Here is a 15,357-nt window from a genome sequence, read left to right on the forward strand (position 1 = left end):
ATATCGACAGGGTATTTTTTGGGGAATTTTATCCATATGAAGTAGAAAAACTTGGCGTATAAAGGTTTTTCAGAAGTTGTTAATAAAACAATATCTGCAAATAGGATCAAAAATATTGCATGGTTTTCTATTTCTAGTCTGCATACTGGATTTATAATAATTATATATATATATCTTTCTTGGGGACACAATTACTGCCGTAATTTTGCGTCAATCACTTTCAAATTGATACATAAAATATAACAACCCAAAATCTTCGTAAAGTTTATTTAGGCAAAATCAAACTATGGGGGTAGAAATGGGGGGCTTTTGAAAAAACAAAATATCACTATAACTTTATAAGTAAAATATTGAAATCGTACTATTTTTTGGTTAAGGGCCTAAAACTTTTAAAAAAGTAAAGGTTTTTATATCACCAACCATTGACCCAATCATACGTCCCTCAATAGACACAGTATTGAATTTGTTTAAAGTGGTTGTTAGTCCTCTAAACATTACCTAAAACTATTGTCTTAAACAATTTTTGATATGACCAACTCTTATGGCCAAGGGATGACCAAAATTTTGCTGGAATTGTAAGAACATGGAGCTTGTCGTATGCTAAACTGTGAAACTTTTTTCACATGCAACCATTGTCATATTGAGTAAGTTTTTCTTAACTTTAAGGTGGAATTTATTTTTTCCCCCTATTTAGCACCGTTGAAATGTACCTCTGCCTTCCGGCGTGCCGAAAGGGATTTTGTTTTTATAAAAATCAGAATTATGTGTCCTGAGATGAAAATATCTTTGTAGTCTTGCTTTAAAATAACTAGATCGCTAAAGGGAGAGTATAAAAGACAATTGACAATCATGTGCTTGTTAGAAGAGTTTCTTTTGTTATGTCAAGTGCTCTTCAGTTATTGAGAAAAGTGGAAGTTAATTATAAATTTACTACTCGCAAAATGTTAGGATATTGTTTGTGGAAGTATACTATAACTTTCTCATATTAGTAAAGCTCTTTTGAAATATCCTGTTTGTATTTAGATATTTTGAGTCTGAATGAAATGTCAGCATATTTGTGAGTTATCTCCTAGTGGAAGTGTTTTGTGCTAGACTAATAAATATTTAAATACTCTTTCTGAAATTTCTGAGAATTTTTTAACTTTATATTAAGTGCGTGTCACAAACTGATTCATTTAAAATTGTTGATGAAATTTAAACATTTCTTTAAAAATGTGCTTTATTTGTATTGAATGATTAGATAACTAAAATACTTTTACACATTTGAAAAGGAAGGGTCCCTATCCTGATACATTAACATACAGTTGATGTAAATATTAAAAGAATAATATTCACAAGTTAATGTAAAATTTTATGTTTGAACAAAAATACCTTTACATCAGAAAAAATATAAATGTTTGAAAAGCGAACACTGTAAAACATTCATAAAATATTATGGCTATGTTTTGTGCTCACTTTATCCAGAGTAATCCTTTTTTTATAGATCTTATCTAAAGATTACATTTATATTGACCGGGAACCACTGTTACAAAATTTAGAGTAATTGACTTGAAAGGGATTTTGCTACGCTATGATTTTTTTCTTTTTTAATTTTTTAGTTTTATTAATTTTATTATTTCTTTAACTGCACATTTTTGTTTTAATACTAACACCCGGTTTTATTTTTTGTTTTTATTTTGGTTTGTTTGACTTGGTGTGGCTTGGCTTGATGTCTCCTCTCTCATTTGATGTATAGCAACTGCCTTCAATCACGGACAAGTCTGAAAATCACAACGATGTCCACAATCAATACAGTGCTAATTCAAAACCAGTAGATATATCTGAAGGTCATCAGGCTCATATATTGTCGAATGTTAACTTGATCGACGATTCTGAAGATGAAGATTATCAACCGCCTGTACATGTTGCACTGCTTGAACCCAGCAGCCTCACTCGAATAACCCGATCACGTCGCACTCGTTCTAAGAAGACAAATTTAAATTTGATGGATTAAAATTTAATGATCTTAATAGAAAATTAAATTTTTTGTAGCTAGATCTCTTGTTTTTATGAATGAATAGGAATACAAATTATTTTGATTATAAAAAAAAAAGAAAAAAGCTTTTATACTAATAACATAATTAAAATTGCTAATAACAGAAGAATAATAATAATAATAAATAAGATTATGCAAATGATCAGAAAAATGATAAATAAAAATTGTCGATCACAAGTATAGTGCTAAGTGTAATGCGTTAGGTGATTCACTGTTAATTTACTGGAATAAATGCTGTGGAAAAGAATATTTAATTGTTATGTGCATAAAATTACAAATGTTTATTCACTGTTATATAATTTGTCTTGTAAATGTAAAAATTTGTATTTTCTCAAAAAGGACTGCACACATAATTACAATTGTAGTGTTAATTTGTTTAAAATTTACATTAGTAAATTTAAATAATATCATTTGGGATCTTTTTAAATAAACAATATACATACATTACTTTTTTTAAATTTTATTATTAGTATTTTGTTTAAAAAAAATTGTTTTTTGTTGATTACACAGTGCTTTTTGTTATCTGCTTTGCTTAATAATTAATATAATTAATGTTTAATGCTTTTGCTCAATGGTTACAAATAATATTTTATTTGGATATGCAAGTCATAGTGGATTTTGTAGCATCACTTATAGTAAACATGTTTTAAATGCAGTAAAATGTATTTTATTAAGTTTCTGTATTTTAGTAGAAATTTTTGATTGTTTTTTTGTGTTTGTTATGTACCATATAGCTTCAAATGCAACTTGTAATTAGATTTTTTTAAATATTATAAAAGATAAATGTTCATACTAATATCTTAAAGAAAAATATTAGTATATTAAAAAACATTTATTATATTTTTATGATACTTCAAAAATTATGTACTTCTGCCAAGCAATGGATGTCATTAAATCACAAACTCATTATAATCTGAATAATATCTTTAAATATGGTTTATATATTTAATTAGAACATCATACAGCGTGTCTGTAAACTAATAGTGGGATTTTAAGTGGTTATAGCTGCAAAACAAAACATTATAGAGAGATGAACTAAATGTTAAATAAAAGAGAAATGCTCAGTTTTTTACCTGTTTGTGCTCCCTTAGTTGCCCTGCAAATGTCGAAGACTATATTCAGTCTTTTCGTACATGACAGAGAACATCTGGCACAATAGAAGAAATCTGTGATAGCTTCAGTGATCCTGAAAGAAGTTGATTCTTTCTTTTAAACGATCCAGATTTGGATCTTGAATGGAATACACTTGTGTTTTTACATACCCCAAAAATAGAACTCTATGGGGGTAAGGTCTGCAGACCATGGGGGCCAGGCTATCCACCCTTCTTGCCCGATCCATTGCTGAGGAAATGTTTCATTAACAAAATCGTGCATGATTGTGGCAAAATGTGGAGGTGCTTCATCTAACTGGAGAATGGAATTCTCTGGTGTTTAGGGTGCTGCATACTCTGAAACATATCCAGGAAGATTTTCTCCGTTGTTTTTTTTCTTTATTTTTCAGCAAAAAGAAGAGGCGAATAACTCTTGTCTCAACCAATAGTGGACTACACTTTTTCGCTGTCACGCTGATGTTCAGTAATTGCATGTGGAGATTCAGTACTCCTTATACAAACATTACGGTGTTGAAGTAACGTTTCATGTTTCTGGATGAGTACATCACTGAAATTGAACTGCCTAATTTCAAAATCATCATCTTGCTCTTCTAACCTATCCAGAATGTCTACAGCAAAATCAAATCATTTCACTTTATCCTGTGGATAAAGTCAGTTGTAACAACTGAATTTTTCTATGCAGTGAAATGGTCTTTTTAACATATTGTGAACAGATGTTTTAAGAATATCCCAGATTGTTTAGAAGACTTCTACAAGGATTTCTTTGGGCTACACGAGAAACTTGTTTACACTGCTTCAATCATTTCTTCAGACACTGATGGCCATCCTGGATGCGATTGCTTCAGCATGCTGCCTGTTACTTTGAGTTGTTTGTTCAGTTGCCAAATATTATTTTCATGTTGCGGGGGGAGGGGGTCTTCTTGTACATATGACTGTATTCATGTCTAACATGTGTGACTGACTTAAACATAGCAAGCCACAACACACATTCACCATCCTCTGCACTATAAACATGATGACTAATGTGCTTGTGCTTTTTGCATTTACTGGGAACAAGACGCGCATGATGTGCTAGGTTTTGCACACATAAACTTTTTTTTTCATTTTCATTTAATGTACAGTTCATTTCTCTGCAATGCTTTGTTCCGAAGCTGTAACCATTTAAAACCCCACTATTATTTTATGGATGCTTTGTATTTATCAAATGTTCTTTAATGTCCTAATTTGTTCAGTATCTACATATCTTTTCCTTCTGTGTAATGAATATTTATATACTGAATGTTGAGCAATGCAAGTGTAACTTAAATGGAAAACATAATTTTACATATAGAGTGGAAATTAACATATTCAAACATAATTAATTTTTTTTTGCTTCATAAAGTATTGTCAGGTGACTCATTACATAATTACTACCAATTCATGATAATGAATTATTTTTCTTTTACTGTATTCTGAAGTCGAAATCAAGTAATGTGTATGTGAAGTGTGCCCTGAAAGTAAGCCCCCAAATTTCTTTTCTTTAAATATATATTCATCCAAAATGTTGAGTTATTGTTCTGAATAAACAGCCGTTGGGAAGTTACACAGTGATTCCAAGTTCTCTCTACAGTTCTAGCAGTACCAGCAGATGGAAAGAGGTAGATATTGCACAGATCTCAATTTGGGCTGATGGCAGTATGTAGAATAATGAGAGAATGTTATCTTGGCCAGAAATTCCAAATTGAAAGCGTAGAATAAGCTGGTGCATTATTATTTACCCATCATTTATAAATCCATTTGGACTCTTGACGTAATATCTGTTGTCACTCAGACATGTTTGTAGGAGACATGATTGCTTGTCCTAGAGGTACAAAGACTTGTGTCCATAATGTCAATAGCTGTAAAATAATCTTCACCCTGATCTGCTTATGCATGGTTTCTGCAGATGAATATTCTTTGGAGTTTTTCTATGTTAATTTTTTCTTTGGATTGTATTGAATTTCCATAACTATTCTTCCTGTTGCTATAAGCTTCAGTTAAAGAATCGTATATGCAAATATTAGTGTACTATTCTTCGATATTCTTCTGCATCGCAAAGATAAGGTTATATAAAATAACTGTATGCAAGCAGCAACAGCTCATGATAGACTGAAATCAACTAATCCAGTTGATGAAAAATATTTACATATTGTCATTAAAGTACTACCAACACACTGATATACATAATAACAGTGAGGTGCTAGATTGTCCCATGTTGTATACAAGAATTATTATCCATGTGTAATTAAAAATTATTAATTTTCCTTTAAATATATCTGAAATTTAAAGAATTGTGCTTTAGATTTGAAGGAAAATATGGTACATTTTTTAAAATTTATTATGCTAATATATTCTGTTCTTGTGAAATATAAATTTAAATAGTTTTTTTTTTACTTTCATTTATTTCTAATTTAAATTATTTTTATGGCTGCATTTGGTGCTTTTAATAATTTCCTTTTGACATTTTGTTCATTCTCATATTCAACTTTCCTGTATTGTTAGTTATTCACTGCTGCTTTAAGATTTATAATAGTTGTTGTAATAGATCTTTTGTAGTATTGTTAAATTTTTTTGATTTAGCTATTTATTTATTACCACTTTTTTCTTCACTGAATGTTAAAAATAAAATAACATCCGTGATGTATACAGGTTACGTCGATATTTTTTCTTGTGTATTATCTTGCATGCAAAAATTTATACTTGTTTGTTCTATTAAAATTATTGCCTTGCAAATAACATAGTGAAGACAGTGAAGATCTTCTCATCAGCATATTTAAATTTAAAATGTGTGTTCCTTCTCTTGCTTGAATAGTCATTTTATACTTTATTTTTAAGTGAATTCTATTATTTGTATAATTTAATATAAATTTTTAATATTTCCTATATATGAAACATTGTTAGTGTTCAAAATCATTCATTGACAATTATGTATTACTAATGTATTAAAGCATTCTACATTTACTGTAGCGTTTTAATTTAAACATTTTAAATCTAACAGTTTTGACAAATACACTAACAAATACATAAAATACATTAAACTGTGTTGATCAGTATGATTGTATTAGTCACCATAACCACAAGATGCCAAATGGAATGAATACATCCAAAATAAACATTGATTTTATGTAGCATCAGTAATATTGGCATTTTATCCTTAATTTAGTGTAATTTTTATTTCCCAAAGATGTTTCTTCAAGAAATTCTCTTGATAGGGAAACCAGCAATGTCTTTCAAAGCACAGTTAATTGTTTTTTCCTAACAAAAGATTTACAAAATATTTTTTATTAGAATTTCTTCTAAGTAAACAAACCCTTAAAGTTTTGCAGAGCACTAGCTGCTTAAGATATGTAATTTTATTTGCAATTTGTACGTTTTTAAATTTTATGTTAAAGAAGAACTAATTTCAATCTGGTTATTAAAATTGTTAAAAGGAGTAAAATTGTGGAAATACATTTAGGTTTTGAGTTTTCTGTTTAATTTCAAAGAGAATTATTTTGGTTATGAATGCTGGAAATTTTCAGCTAATTGGAAACTATTGGCTAAGCGTTAAATATTAATATCGATTAAATTAATTTTTTTCTATACATATAGAGTAATATTTCACAGGAACATGTTAAATGACATTTAGCTTTTTGTAGATGTTAATGTTTAATTTTGCATGATATTTTTTTACTAAATTTGTGACTAGTATTTAAATATATTTTACGGGTGTAAGTTTTTTTATCATGATTTTATAATTAGAATTATTTGTTTAGTTTTTTGTTATTAGAGTTGCCTATTGTAAATTTATTATATTATCGACACTTGTATTAAGATATATGCTTTTCTTTAGAATTTTATTTTTTCAAGTTTTCTATACTTCTTTGTACATTAAGACTGATTATATTGTATGATCTTGTGATAATCTTTACTAAGCTTTTTTCTTTGTGTAAGTATGATGTTAGTTGTAAGAAAGAAAAAGAATGTTTGTTACAATTTTATAATGATATGTCACAATATATATTTCTTGAACTCTGTACTTGGATTCTGGCTCTATTTTCAAGACTGATAAACTTCAGCAGAATTTATATTTTACTTTGTTTGCCACCTTCTGGAAATTTGATAATAAGTCTGTCTTTCATTGTCATAATTTTTTGTTTCAATATGGTTTTGTTTGAAGTACTGCTTCTGTTATTAAAACTTTTGTCAGTTCCTTTCTCTTCTACAGTAGAATATATTTTAAAGCATGGCTTTACAGTTACCGTTGTTACTTATAATGTCATTTAAAAGAATTTATTTTTATTTGGATTGGAAAAAATACAAAAATGAAATTATATTGGTCGTACAATTTGTATAATGTGAATTCATGATTCCGCAAAAATTATTTTCCAGTTTTTTTCATAATTACTTGGAAGCTAGTGTCTTTTGATTATCAGGTGGTGGTTGCTTATCGTAAATAATTTGTAGTAATTTTTTTATTACTGAAGACACAGATCTCATGAGAAATTCATTTCTTAATATTGAGATAAAGAATATTCTGTTTAGAAATAGTTATTTATGTTATTGTTACCGTTTCAGAAATGCCTGAACTTACTTTCAGATCTCATTTTGTTAGATGTTTCTGACTGTCCTGAAATAAGAATTTATTTCTGTGTTTTAACATGCAGTGATAAGTTTGACAGTTAATTTATAACCTGCCTTATGACTTTTAAATATTTTTCGACATCTTTTTGTAATCTATGCAGTTAGATAAAAACAGAAGAATTTTACTACCAGTCAAAATTTTTTTTTTATAAAATAGTTGTTTAATGAAGCAGCAGCCTTATGAAGTAATTTGATAATTCTGTCACTCATTCTTTAAAATAAAACCTGTTTATTTTCTTTCATAACTACCCAACAAATTTCCTATCTGTGTGTAAAATAAATGTGTATTAAGAAAATAAAATTGCTGCATTTTGATTTTAGGGTCTGTTATTCTGCTTAATGAAAAAACACACATTATTCACTGTGGTACCATTGCTGTCTTACTGTAGATGATGGCAGCAATAGTTTTAATAAATCTCAAGATTTTATTTAAAATAGTTTGTTTAATGAATAATTTTCTTAAAAACTATTTGGTTGTGAAGGAAATGTATAATACTTATACAATTATATGTTAGTATAATTTGTATAAGTTTTAAATACAAATAGCTATAGTTATTTGGAGCTATAACTATGCTATGGTTGGAGTTCTGGGTTTGTCATGTTTTTTTTTTTTACACAAGATTACATGATGATTTTTGTAGAGAATTGTTTTTGTTAAATAAAATGATTTGGATAACTAGGTACGTTGCACTTATTTGGATAATATTAAAGAGTTCAGCTACAGATTAATGAATTTTGAACTAGTCTGAACTTGTGATTTGTGTTAATATAATTTGTGTTAATATGATTTGTGTTTGTATAAATATGAGTACGAGTATTTTTAATTTTTTTTTTGTATTTTAGTTTAGTCAATGTTTTTGTGCTTAATTGTCTTTATGTAACATTTGCTCATATGTTTTAGTTTTACATTTTTGTTAGTCATCATTGTTTTATTTATTGAATTGTATTTTTTCACCATTTTAGTTGTAGCAGAAATTTATTTAATGATAATAATGATAAATAAACTAGTACTGTTATGATTTTTTTTTTGTTTAAATGCCATTCCCTAATAAACTTCCTGATTTAAACTATTTGTCTCTCTCTCAAAAAAATGAGTATTTATTTGGTGAGAATCATTAAAAAATAATACAGTAAATTTTTGTATTTTTGAATAATTCCAAAATACAAAAATCACTATATAGCTATAAATTATTTTAGGCCTTTGTTGTTTGTTATCGAATCATTATTTCAACAATCACTCTTTTTCTGTTTAGTCTCCAGAACCACCATAAGGTATTACTTCAGAGGAAGATATGTATGAATGTGTAAATGAACTATAATCTTGTACAGTCTCAGTTTGACTGTTCCTGAGATGCGTGGTTAATTGAAAACTAACCACCAAAGAACACCGGTATCCACCATCTAGTATGTAAATCTGTATTTTCTAGGATTTGAATTTTAGAACTCTCTATTTTGAAATCTGTGATTTGTGATGAGTTCACCACTAGAGCAACCCGGTGGGTTTATTTCAGCAGTCAAGAGTTTGGAAAAACAACCTGAAAATAAAAGTTTGTGTGGTACTCCTCCTAACATCTGAATTTCAATCTCTTGATATAATGTAATATGGAATGTGTGTTTGGTGATTTATTATGATGTCGGTCATACAGCTTGACAAAAGTCATTTACAGGTTTGACCTTGAAAAAATCTCCATAATTGGGCAGGTTAATTGTAGATGTTATTTTTAATTTTACTGCTACAGCGCAAAATATTTTGACTTAAGAAAACTATAAAAAAAAATGCTTGCCTGTAATAACCCAAATATATAAGTACAATCTTTAAATTTTAACAATACAAAATTGAAAAGAAAAATTATTGGGTAATTGAGTCATGTAATGTATCAATCTTTTAAATGTAGTGGGTAATAATCTTGCTAAAAAATTTACATCAGTTATTTAAACTTAATAATTTTATAACTGCTTATTCTATCTATAGATTACAATCTGCTACATGCTGGAAATTGTTTTCATACTTGAACTTAGCAGTGTAAAATATGTAATTCTCATGTTTATATAACTTTTTTTTTACAGAACAAAGATGTACGTGGTTTACACCTAATTCCTCATAAAAGACCATATAAAATATTAACAATAATAATTTGTAAATTGTTTTTTATTTTGTATAAATTAAAATAATAATGTGGATTAAGCCCATAATCTTGCAAGAAAAAAGTTAGTTATTTTGAAGCACACACACACACACACACACACACTGAGAGAGAGAGAGAGAGTGAGAGAGAGAATCATTTTCTACTCTTATTTTCATATTTAGTGTTCCCAATCTCACTAGAAAACATTGTTGTATACAAAACTACATCTGAAAACATAATAAAAGCATGAAAAATCATATACGTGGAAACAAGTGCTGTTTGTAAACACAAATATTATAAACAAAATAGACAGTCACATAGCATGTGACTAGTAACATTTTCATTTCATCTGTATTTACTGATGTTGCAACTGCAAAATTTGCCTACTATTAAGGGTTAAATTGAAAAATTAAATTATGTATGAAATCATAAACTTCTTTGGTTAATCAGATATATTTTGATATCATTCAAATTTCAAAAGATTTTATGGAGTATTTATTGTATAAATTTCAATTTTGGCCAACACAATTTTTTTGTAATAAGCTTTTAATGTATCTACAATTGATAAAAAGGTTACTGAAACTTTTGTTACATGTGAAAATTCAAAACTATAACATTAACGAGGTTATGATGTTTGTATGATTTGCTAAATGGGTGCTGCTACATAAAAAACCCTTTTTGAAAAGATTGACCATATTTAAACTAAGGTCTTAGTCTGCCGGGATTACAAGAGTATTAAGGGAAAGTTGTGGTGGTGATGGGTGGAGGGGAGTGGAGGTTAAAAACAGATTAAACGTAAATAGCAGCTGAATACTTCATAGCCTTCCACGTTTACTGATGTTAGATGTCTTAATAATACATTTGATTTTTTTTTGTGAATTTTAAGTTCATGCAATAGGACAAAAATATATGTTACACAAATTTAACCTTTAACACAGAAGAGCTGTAAATCGACATACTCATACCATATGAAATTTATGATGCTGAATTTAAAAAAAAAGTAAAATTAGGTTTCTGAATCGCCTGCAAAATGATATAGTTAACAAAACCAACACATGTGTGTAAGAACTGTGTAGGGGTTGTGAAAAGATCTGGAAGCATGTTGTTCCATCTGTTCCATCTATATTTAGAAATGGAGTTAATTTTGTATGCTGATCAATAAATTAGTTTGATTTCATTTATAATTTATTAATTGTAGAAACTATATTAACATAGTGTAGTTCTTTGTTGATTTTTTAAACGAGAATGCTGATGTAAGTACACTACAATTTTAGATATTGTTCATAAATAATTATTTTAAGTTTTAATTTTTAATTCTTTTATTTCAAATGTTACCTTTGATATTTGGTATTTTCTTCATTAATTTTATGATAAAAAATTCTAGTTAAGAAATCCTGGCTGGGCTATTTATTGCCTTTGTGAATTTTAAATAAAAAAAAGTTGATCTATACGTAAATATTTAAAATATGTTTTTTAATTTCAGGGTGGTGGTGGCATTGTAAACCATCTTCGACGAAGTTACAGTCTGTGCGATCTCAGTTCAAATATGGATGTAGTGTCTGATATTAATCGAAATAAAGGTTTACCACAATCTGAAGATAATATAGATTCGTTTGTTCGAGGTAAGTTTAAAAGAATAATAGACGTGCTTATAATATATGTATTGTTTTTTTGTAAAATAGCACGGATATGATGCTTTTTTTAACTAAAAAGAAAATAGTTACCAAAACCATATATTCCATTGCGGTTAACCATTATTGCAAAGTGTATGGTACTAAAGAAAATCAGGTTACTTATATATGATACCATATAATTAACACTAGTTTAATTAAACCTCTAGAATTAAATTTAGCTTAATTAAAATTGAATGTTTGAAATGCCAACTACCTACATGAATGTATGGATGTTCCACCATGAAATCTTGTGTACTATATAATAGAGAAAAACTGTTTCCATATAGATATGAATCGTATACAAATTAAAAACAATTTTAACTGGAAAATAGTTACAGTAGTAGCTACAAACCAGTCTCCATAGTCGCATGTTAAAGGGGTGGAATAAATTATTAGTACTTGATACATAATTAGTACTTTATAGCTATATAATTGCTATTATATAGCTATAAAGGTAAAGTAAAGATGTCAAGTTTTTTTTTTGTGAATGTCAACATTCACATTTCAAGTCCAAAATATTGAAAAAACTCGTAGAAATTCCAGAAGATATATATATATATATATATATGTTGATCTCATATTTTGATTATCTAAGATTGAATATAAATTCTTTGGAAATAGCTCAATTTCATACATATGAGACATTGGTGGCATTAAATATTAGGAAATAATTAATGAAGGGTAGATGTAGTTTTTTTGTGTTGAACTTTTTGACTTATTTTATAGTAATCATAGGAAAAACTTAGTTTTTTTAGTGGTAAATAATCTTTCTACATTAAATGAAGGTACTTTTCTGAGTGTTGCGATTTCAATTTTGGCATTACACATCGTTCTGCTCCCTATAAATATTGAATAAAAAAAAAAAGATGTTCGTTGAACGATATCATTTTAATTCCGTGCCATATAATGATGCTATGTTAATAAAACTTTTTTTTTAATTTATGTAAAAGATCATTAAGGGGATGATAATTCAATTTCTTTATAGTGAATTGAAAATTCATTTCCTTGTAAAATTAATTAGCATTATCAGTAACCGCATAAACACATTGTATTTGAATAATTAGGTGTTTCATTTCTAAGACTGACAGTTTTTAAGGTTTATGATGCTTCCTCTGTTTCTGTAAAGTTTCTAGTATTAGCTTGACATAAAAAGTACATTATAATAAGTTTATAAATTTCTAGTTTAGCAATAATGAATTTAAAAAAAAATTATTTCTTCTTAGTCAGATCTTCCTTTTTTAAATTATTAAGTTTCAAAACATCTGAAGAAGGAGTGCACAACATGAAAGCACTAAAGTGAAGAATTTTAAAAAGTAAGCAGCGAGTGATATTTCAGTTTTATTTATTATTGATAAAACATTATAATAGTTGGATTACTTAAGATTATGTACTCAAAATAAATTTGAAGTGCTTTGTTATTATTATGCATCTTTTAATTTTAAGGTTTATTTATTGTATTTCTTTTAAGTTAAAGTTGTGTGTTATTACTGTAAACAAAAAATTAAAGTATAAATTAGTGAAATTAAATGGACTATGTTCATTGTTAATATTTTAGCTTGTCAGGAAACAAGATGGCAATAATATCACCAAAGGAATCTGTTTTATTTCATCAGAATTGCTTTATTAAAAAAAAAATTAAGTAAAATGTATTGCTAATTTTAAGCCTAAATGTTTATCACAATTTTGTCCTTTAATAATTTTTTAACCTTTAGATTTCACAGCTAACATTTAGCTTGGCTTAATAAAGAGACTAAATGGGGTACAGTAAAGATAATAAACGGTACAGTGTGAATCTGTTACCTTAGTCGTCTGCTGTTCAGGAGAGGTGTAAGGAGACCCCCCTCCCCTTCATTGATCATATTTAAACTACTTTCTAGATGCTGCATATACTAAGAAAACATTTTGTGTTCGCAGTTCAGAAAGAAACTGTTCATTACAGCTAGTAAGAACATTCATTATAAAGAACTGGTAGTTCATAGTGTAAGAACTAACTTACTTAATTAAAAATAAATATTTCATTTTTACCTGTCAAACAAAAATATAACAACTTCTTTACAAAGAAATTTTTAAGATACAAAAAAAGTAATAAAAATATGTAAATTTTAAATAATTATAATTACTTTAAATTCATAAATATAATATTTAATTTTTAACTTATATTTTATTTCCCGTTGTCTAATAATAAAATGGCTTATATAATTTTTTTTAACAAATTCTATATTCATATCATTTTTTAAACAAATTTGTACACACAAATAGAGTCAAAATGGAAAAATTACATGAAATTTTGTATCGTGGGATAAAAAGGTGCAAACGCAATATAAACATTTTAATAAAAGTACATAGTTTTTCAGTCTCAGATTAGAGACTAAAATATCTCTAATTTCTGGGTTCATTGTTCCCTTTCCTCTGACCGAACCTGGTCAAAAGAACCAAACCTGGAACCAATCTGTCCTGGAAAAGTGAATTATCACTTTTTCCCATATTTATGAACAGCAGTGGCAACTTTTTTATTCGGAAGAAGTATTGACAGTGACCATCCTTTGTGTATATTATACAATCTCCTTCCTACCTATATTAATGAAATGTACTTCACAAAAGGATATTTTTACAGACTATAATAATTCATGTATGTCCTGTGGGTTTGATATTCAATTTCGGACTTAGAATGAAACTTTTACTTAAATATCATTGTATTAGAAAAAAAATGTACAAAATTTTTTACTTGTTAAATGGAAAATAACAACATGACTGCTATAAAATCCTTCTACGAAGAATTGTTTAAAGTGAAATTTTCTAAACTTCATCTGCAGGGAACCATGCGTCATATTCTTACAAAATGGGACAGTGACTCAAAATATTTCAATGGAATAGTTTTAACCCGTACTGCCCACTTGATGGTGCAGTTATCTGTATAAATTTGTTTTACTTCAAAGTACAGCGCATATAGCGGTTAAAGAATCATTCAGATCTTCCTGGTGTTCTTAAGTTTTAAGTGAACTTCACTAACTGAAAACATATGGATGTTCTGATTTATACAAAAAGATAACTGGAATTGGCATCAATGTTCTTGTGTATTTTTTACTGATAGTTTCGAGTCTTATCTATTTTAATAGACTGTTTTGTAAAATAATTAATAAAAGTAAAGTTGATTGACATATTTTTTCTTTAGATCAGAGAACAACACGCAGTATGAGGAAAGCGGCTGCAGGTGCTGCTGCTGCTGCTGCTGCTGGTAATCATGTAGATATGTACTTCCCTGAAGTCGACGTAAACATTAGATCTCATCCATCAAGAGAATCTGTTCCGCTTGGGTATGGCTATTTATCTGCCAATATGTTAATCGTTTTTAATATATTTATCTATGAATTGATGTAATCAATAAAAGTAGAAGTCAGAATTATTTAATCTTTTATCAGCTAGGATAAGAGTTAAAAAATGTAAAAAGTTAAAAAAAAGAGTTAAAGCGCTTATAAGAAATCATAATTTTGCTGTAGATCTCTTTTCAAAGAAATTGTAATTTTACTATAGATCTTTTTTTAATGAATTTTCTATATTTTTGATTTATAAAAATTACATCGGTGAAATTAACACAAATCAATTTTTAAACCTACTTAGTAAACAAATATATTAGAAAAATAAATAAATTTACATAAGTAAATTTATGAAAAGAGAAAATATTATTTTGGAAATATTTTGTGTCTCTTAAATCATAAATTTTGTTATAAACCTGCTTTCAGATTTATTGATAAGTAAAATAAGATTAAACC

At 27.8% G+C, this 15,357-nt stretch overlaps 1 protein-coding gene across 1 annotated transcript in view; it reads left to right on the plus strand.

Moving 5' to 3' along the window:
- LOC142324695 (uncharacterized) overlaps positions 1–15,357 on the plus strand; it is a 130,685-nt gene that overhangs the window by 99,350 nt on the left and 15,978 nt on the right. Inside the window, exons 6-7 of the mRNA XM_075365597.1 lie at positions 11,398–11,536; positions 14,760–14,901. Of these exons, the coding sequence (XP_075221712.1) occupies positions 11,398–11,536; positions 14,760–14,901 (281 nt within the window). The remainder of the gene's footprint in view (positions 1–11,397; positions 11,537–14,759; positions 14,902–15,357) is intronic.

The sequence above is a fragment of the Lycorma delicatula genome, chromosome 5, assembly GCF_047948215.1.
Source record: "Lycorma delicatula isolate Av1 chromosome 5, ASM4794821v1, whole genome shotgun sequence".
Taxonomy (NCBI): domain Eukaryota; kingdom Metazoa; phylum Arthropoda; class Insecta; order Hemiptera; family Fulgoridae; genus Lycorma; species Lycorma delicatula.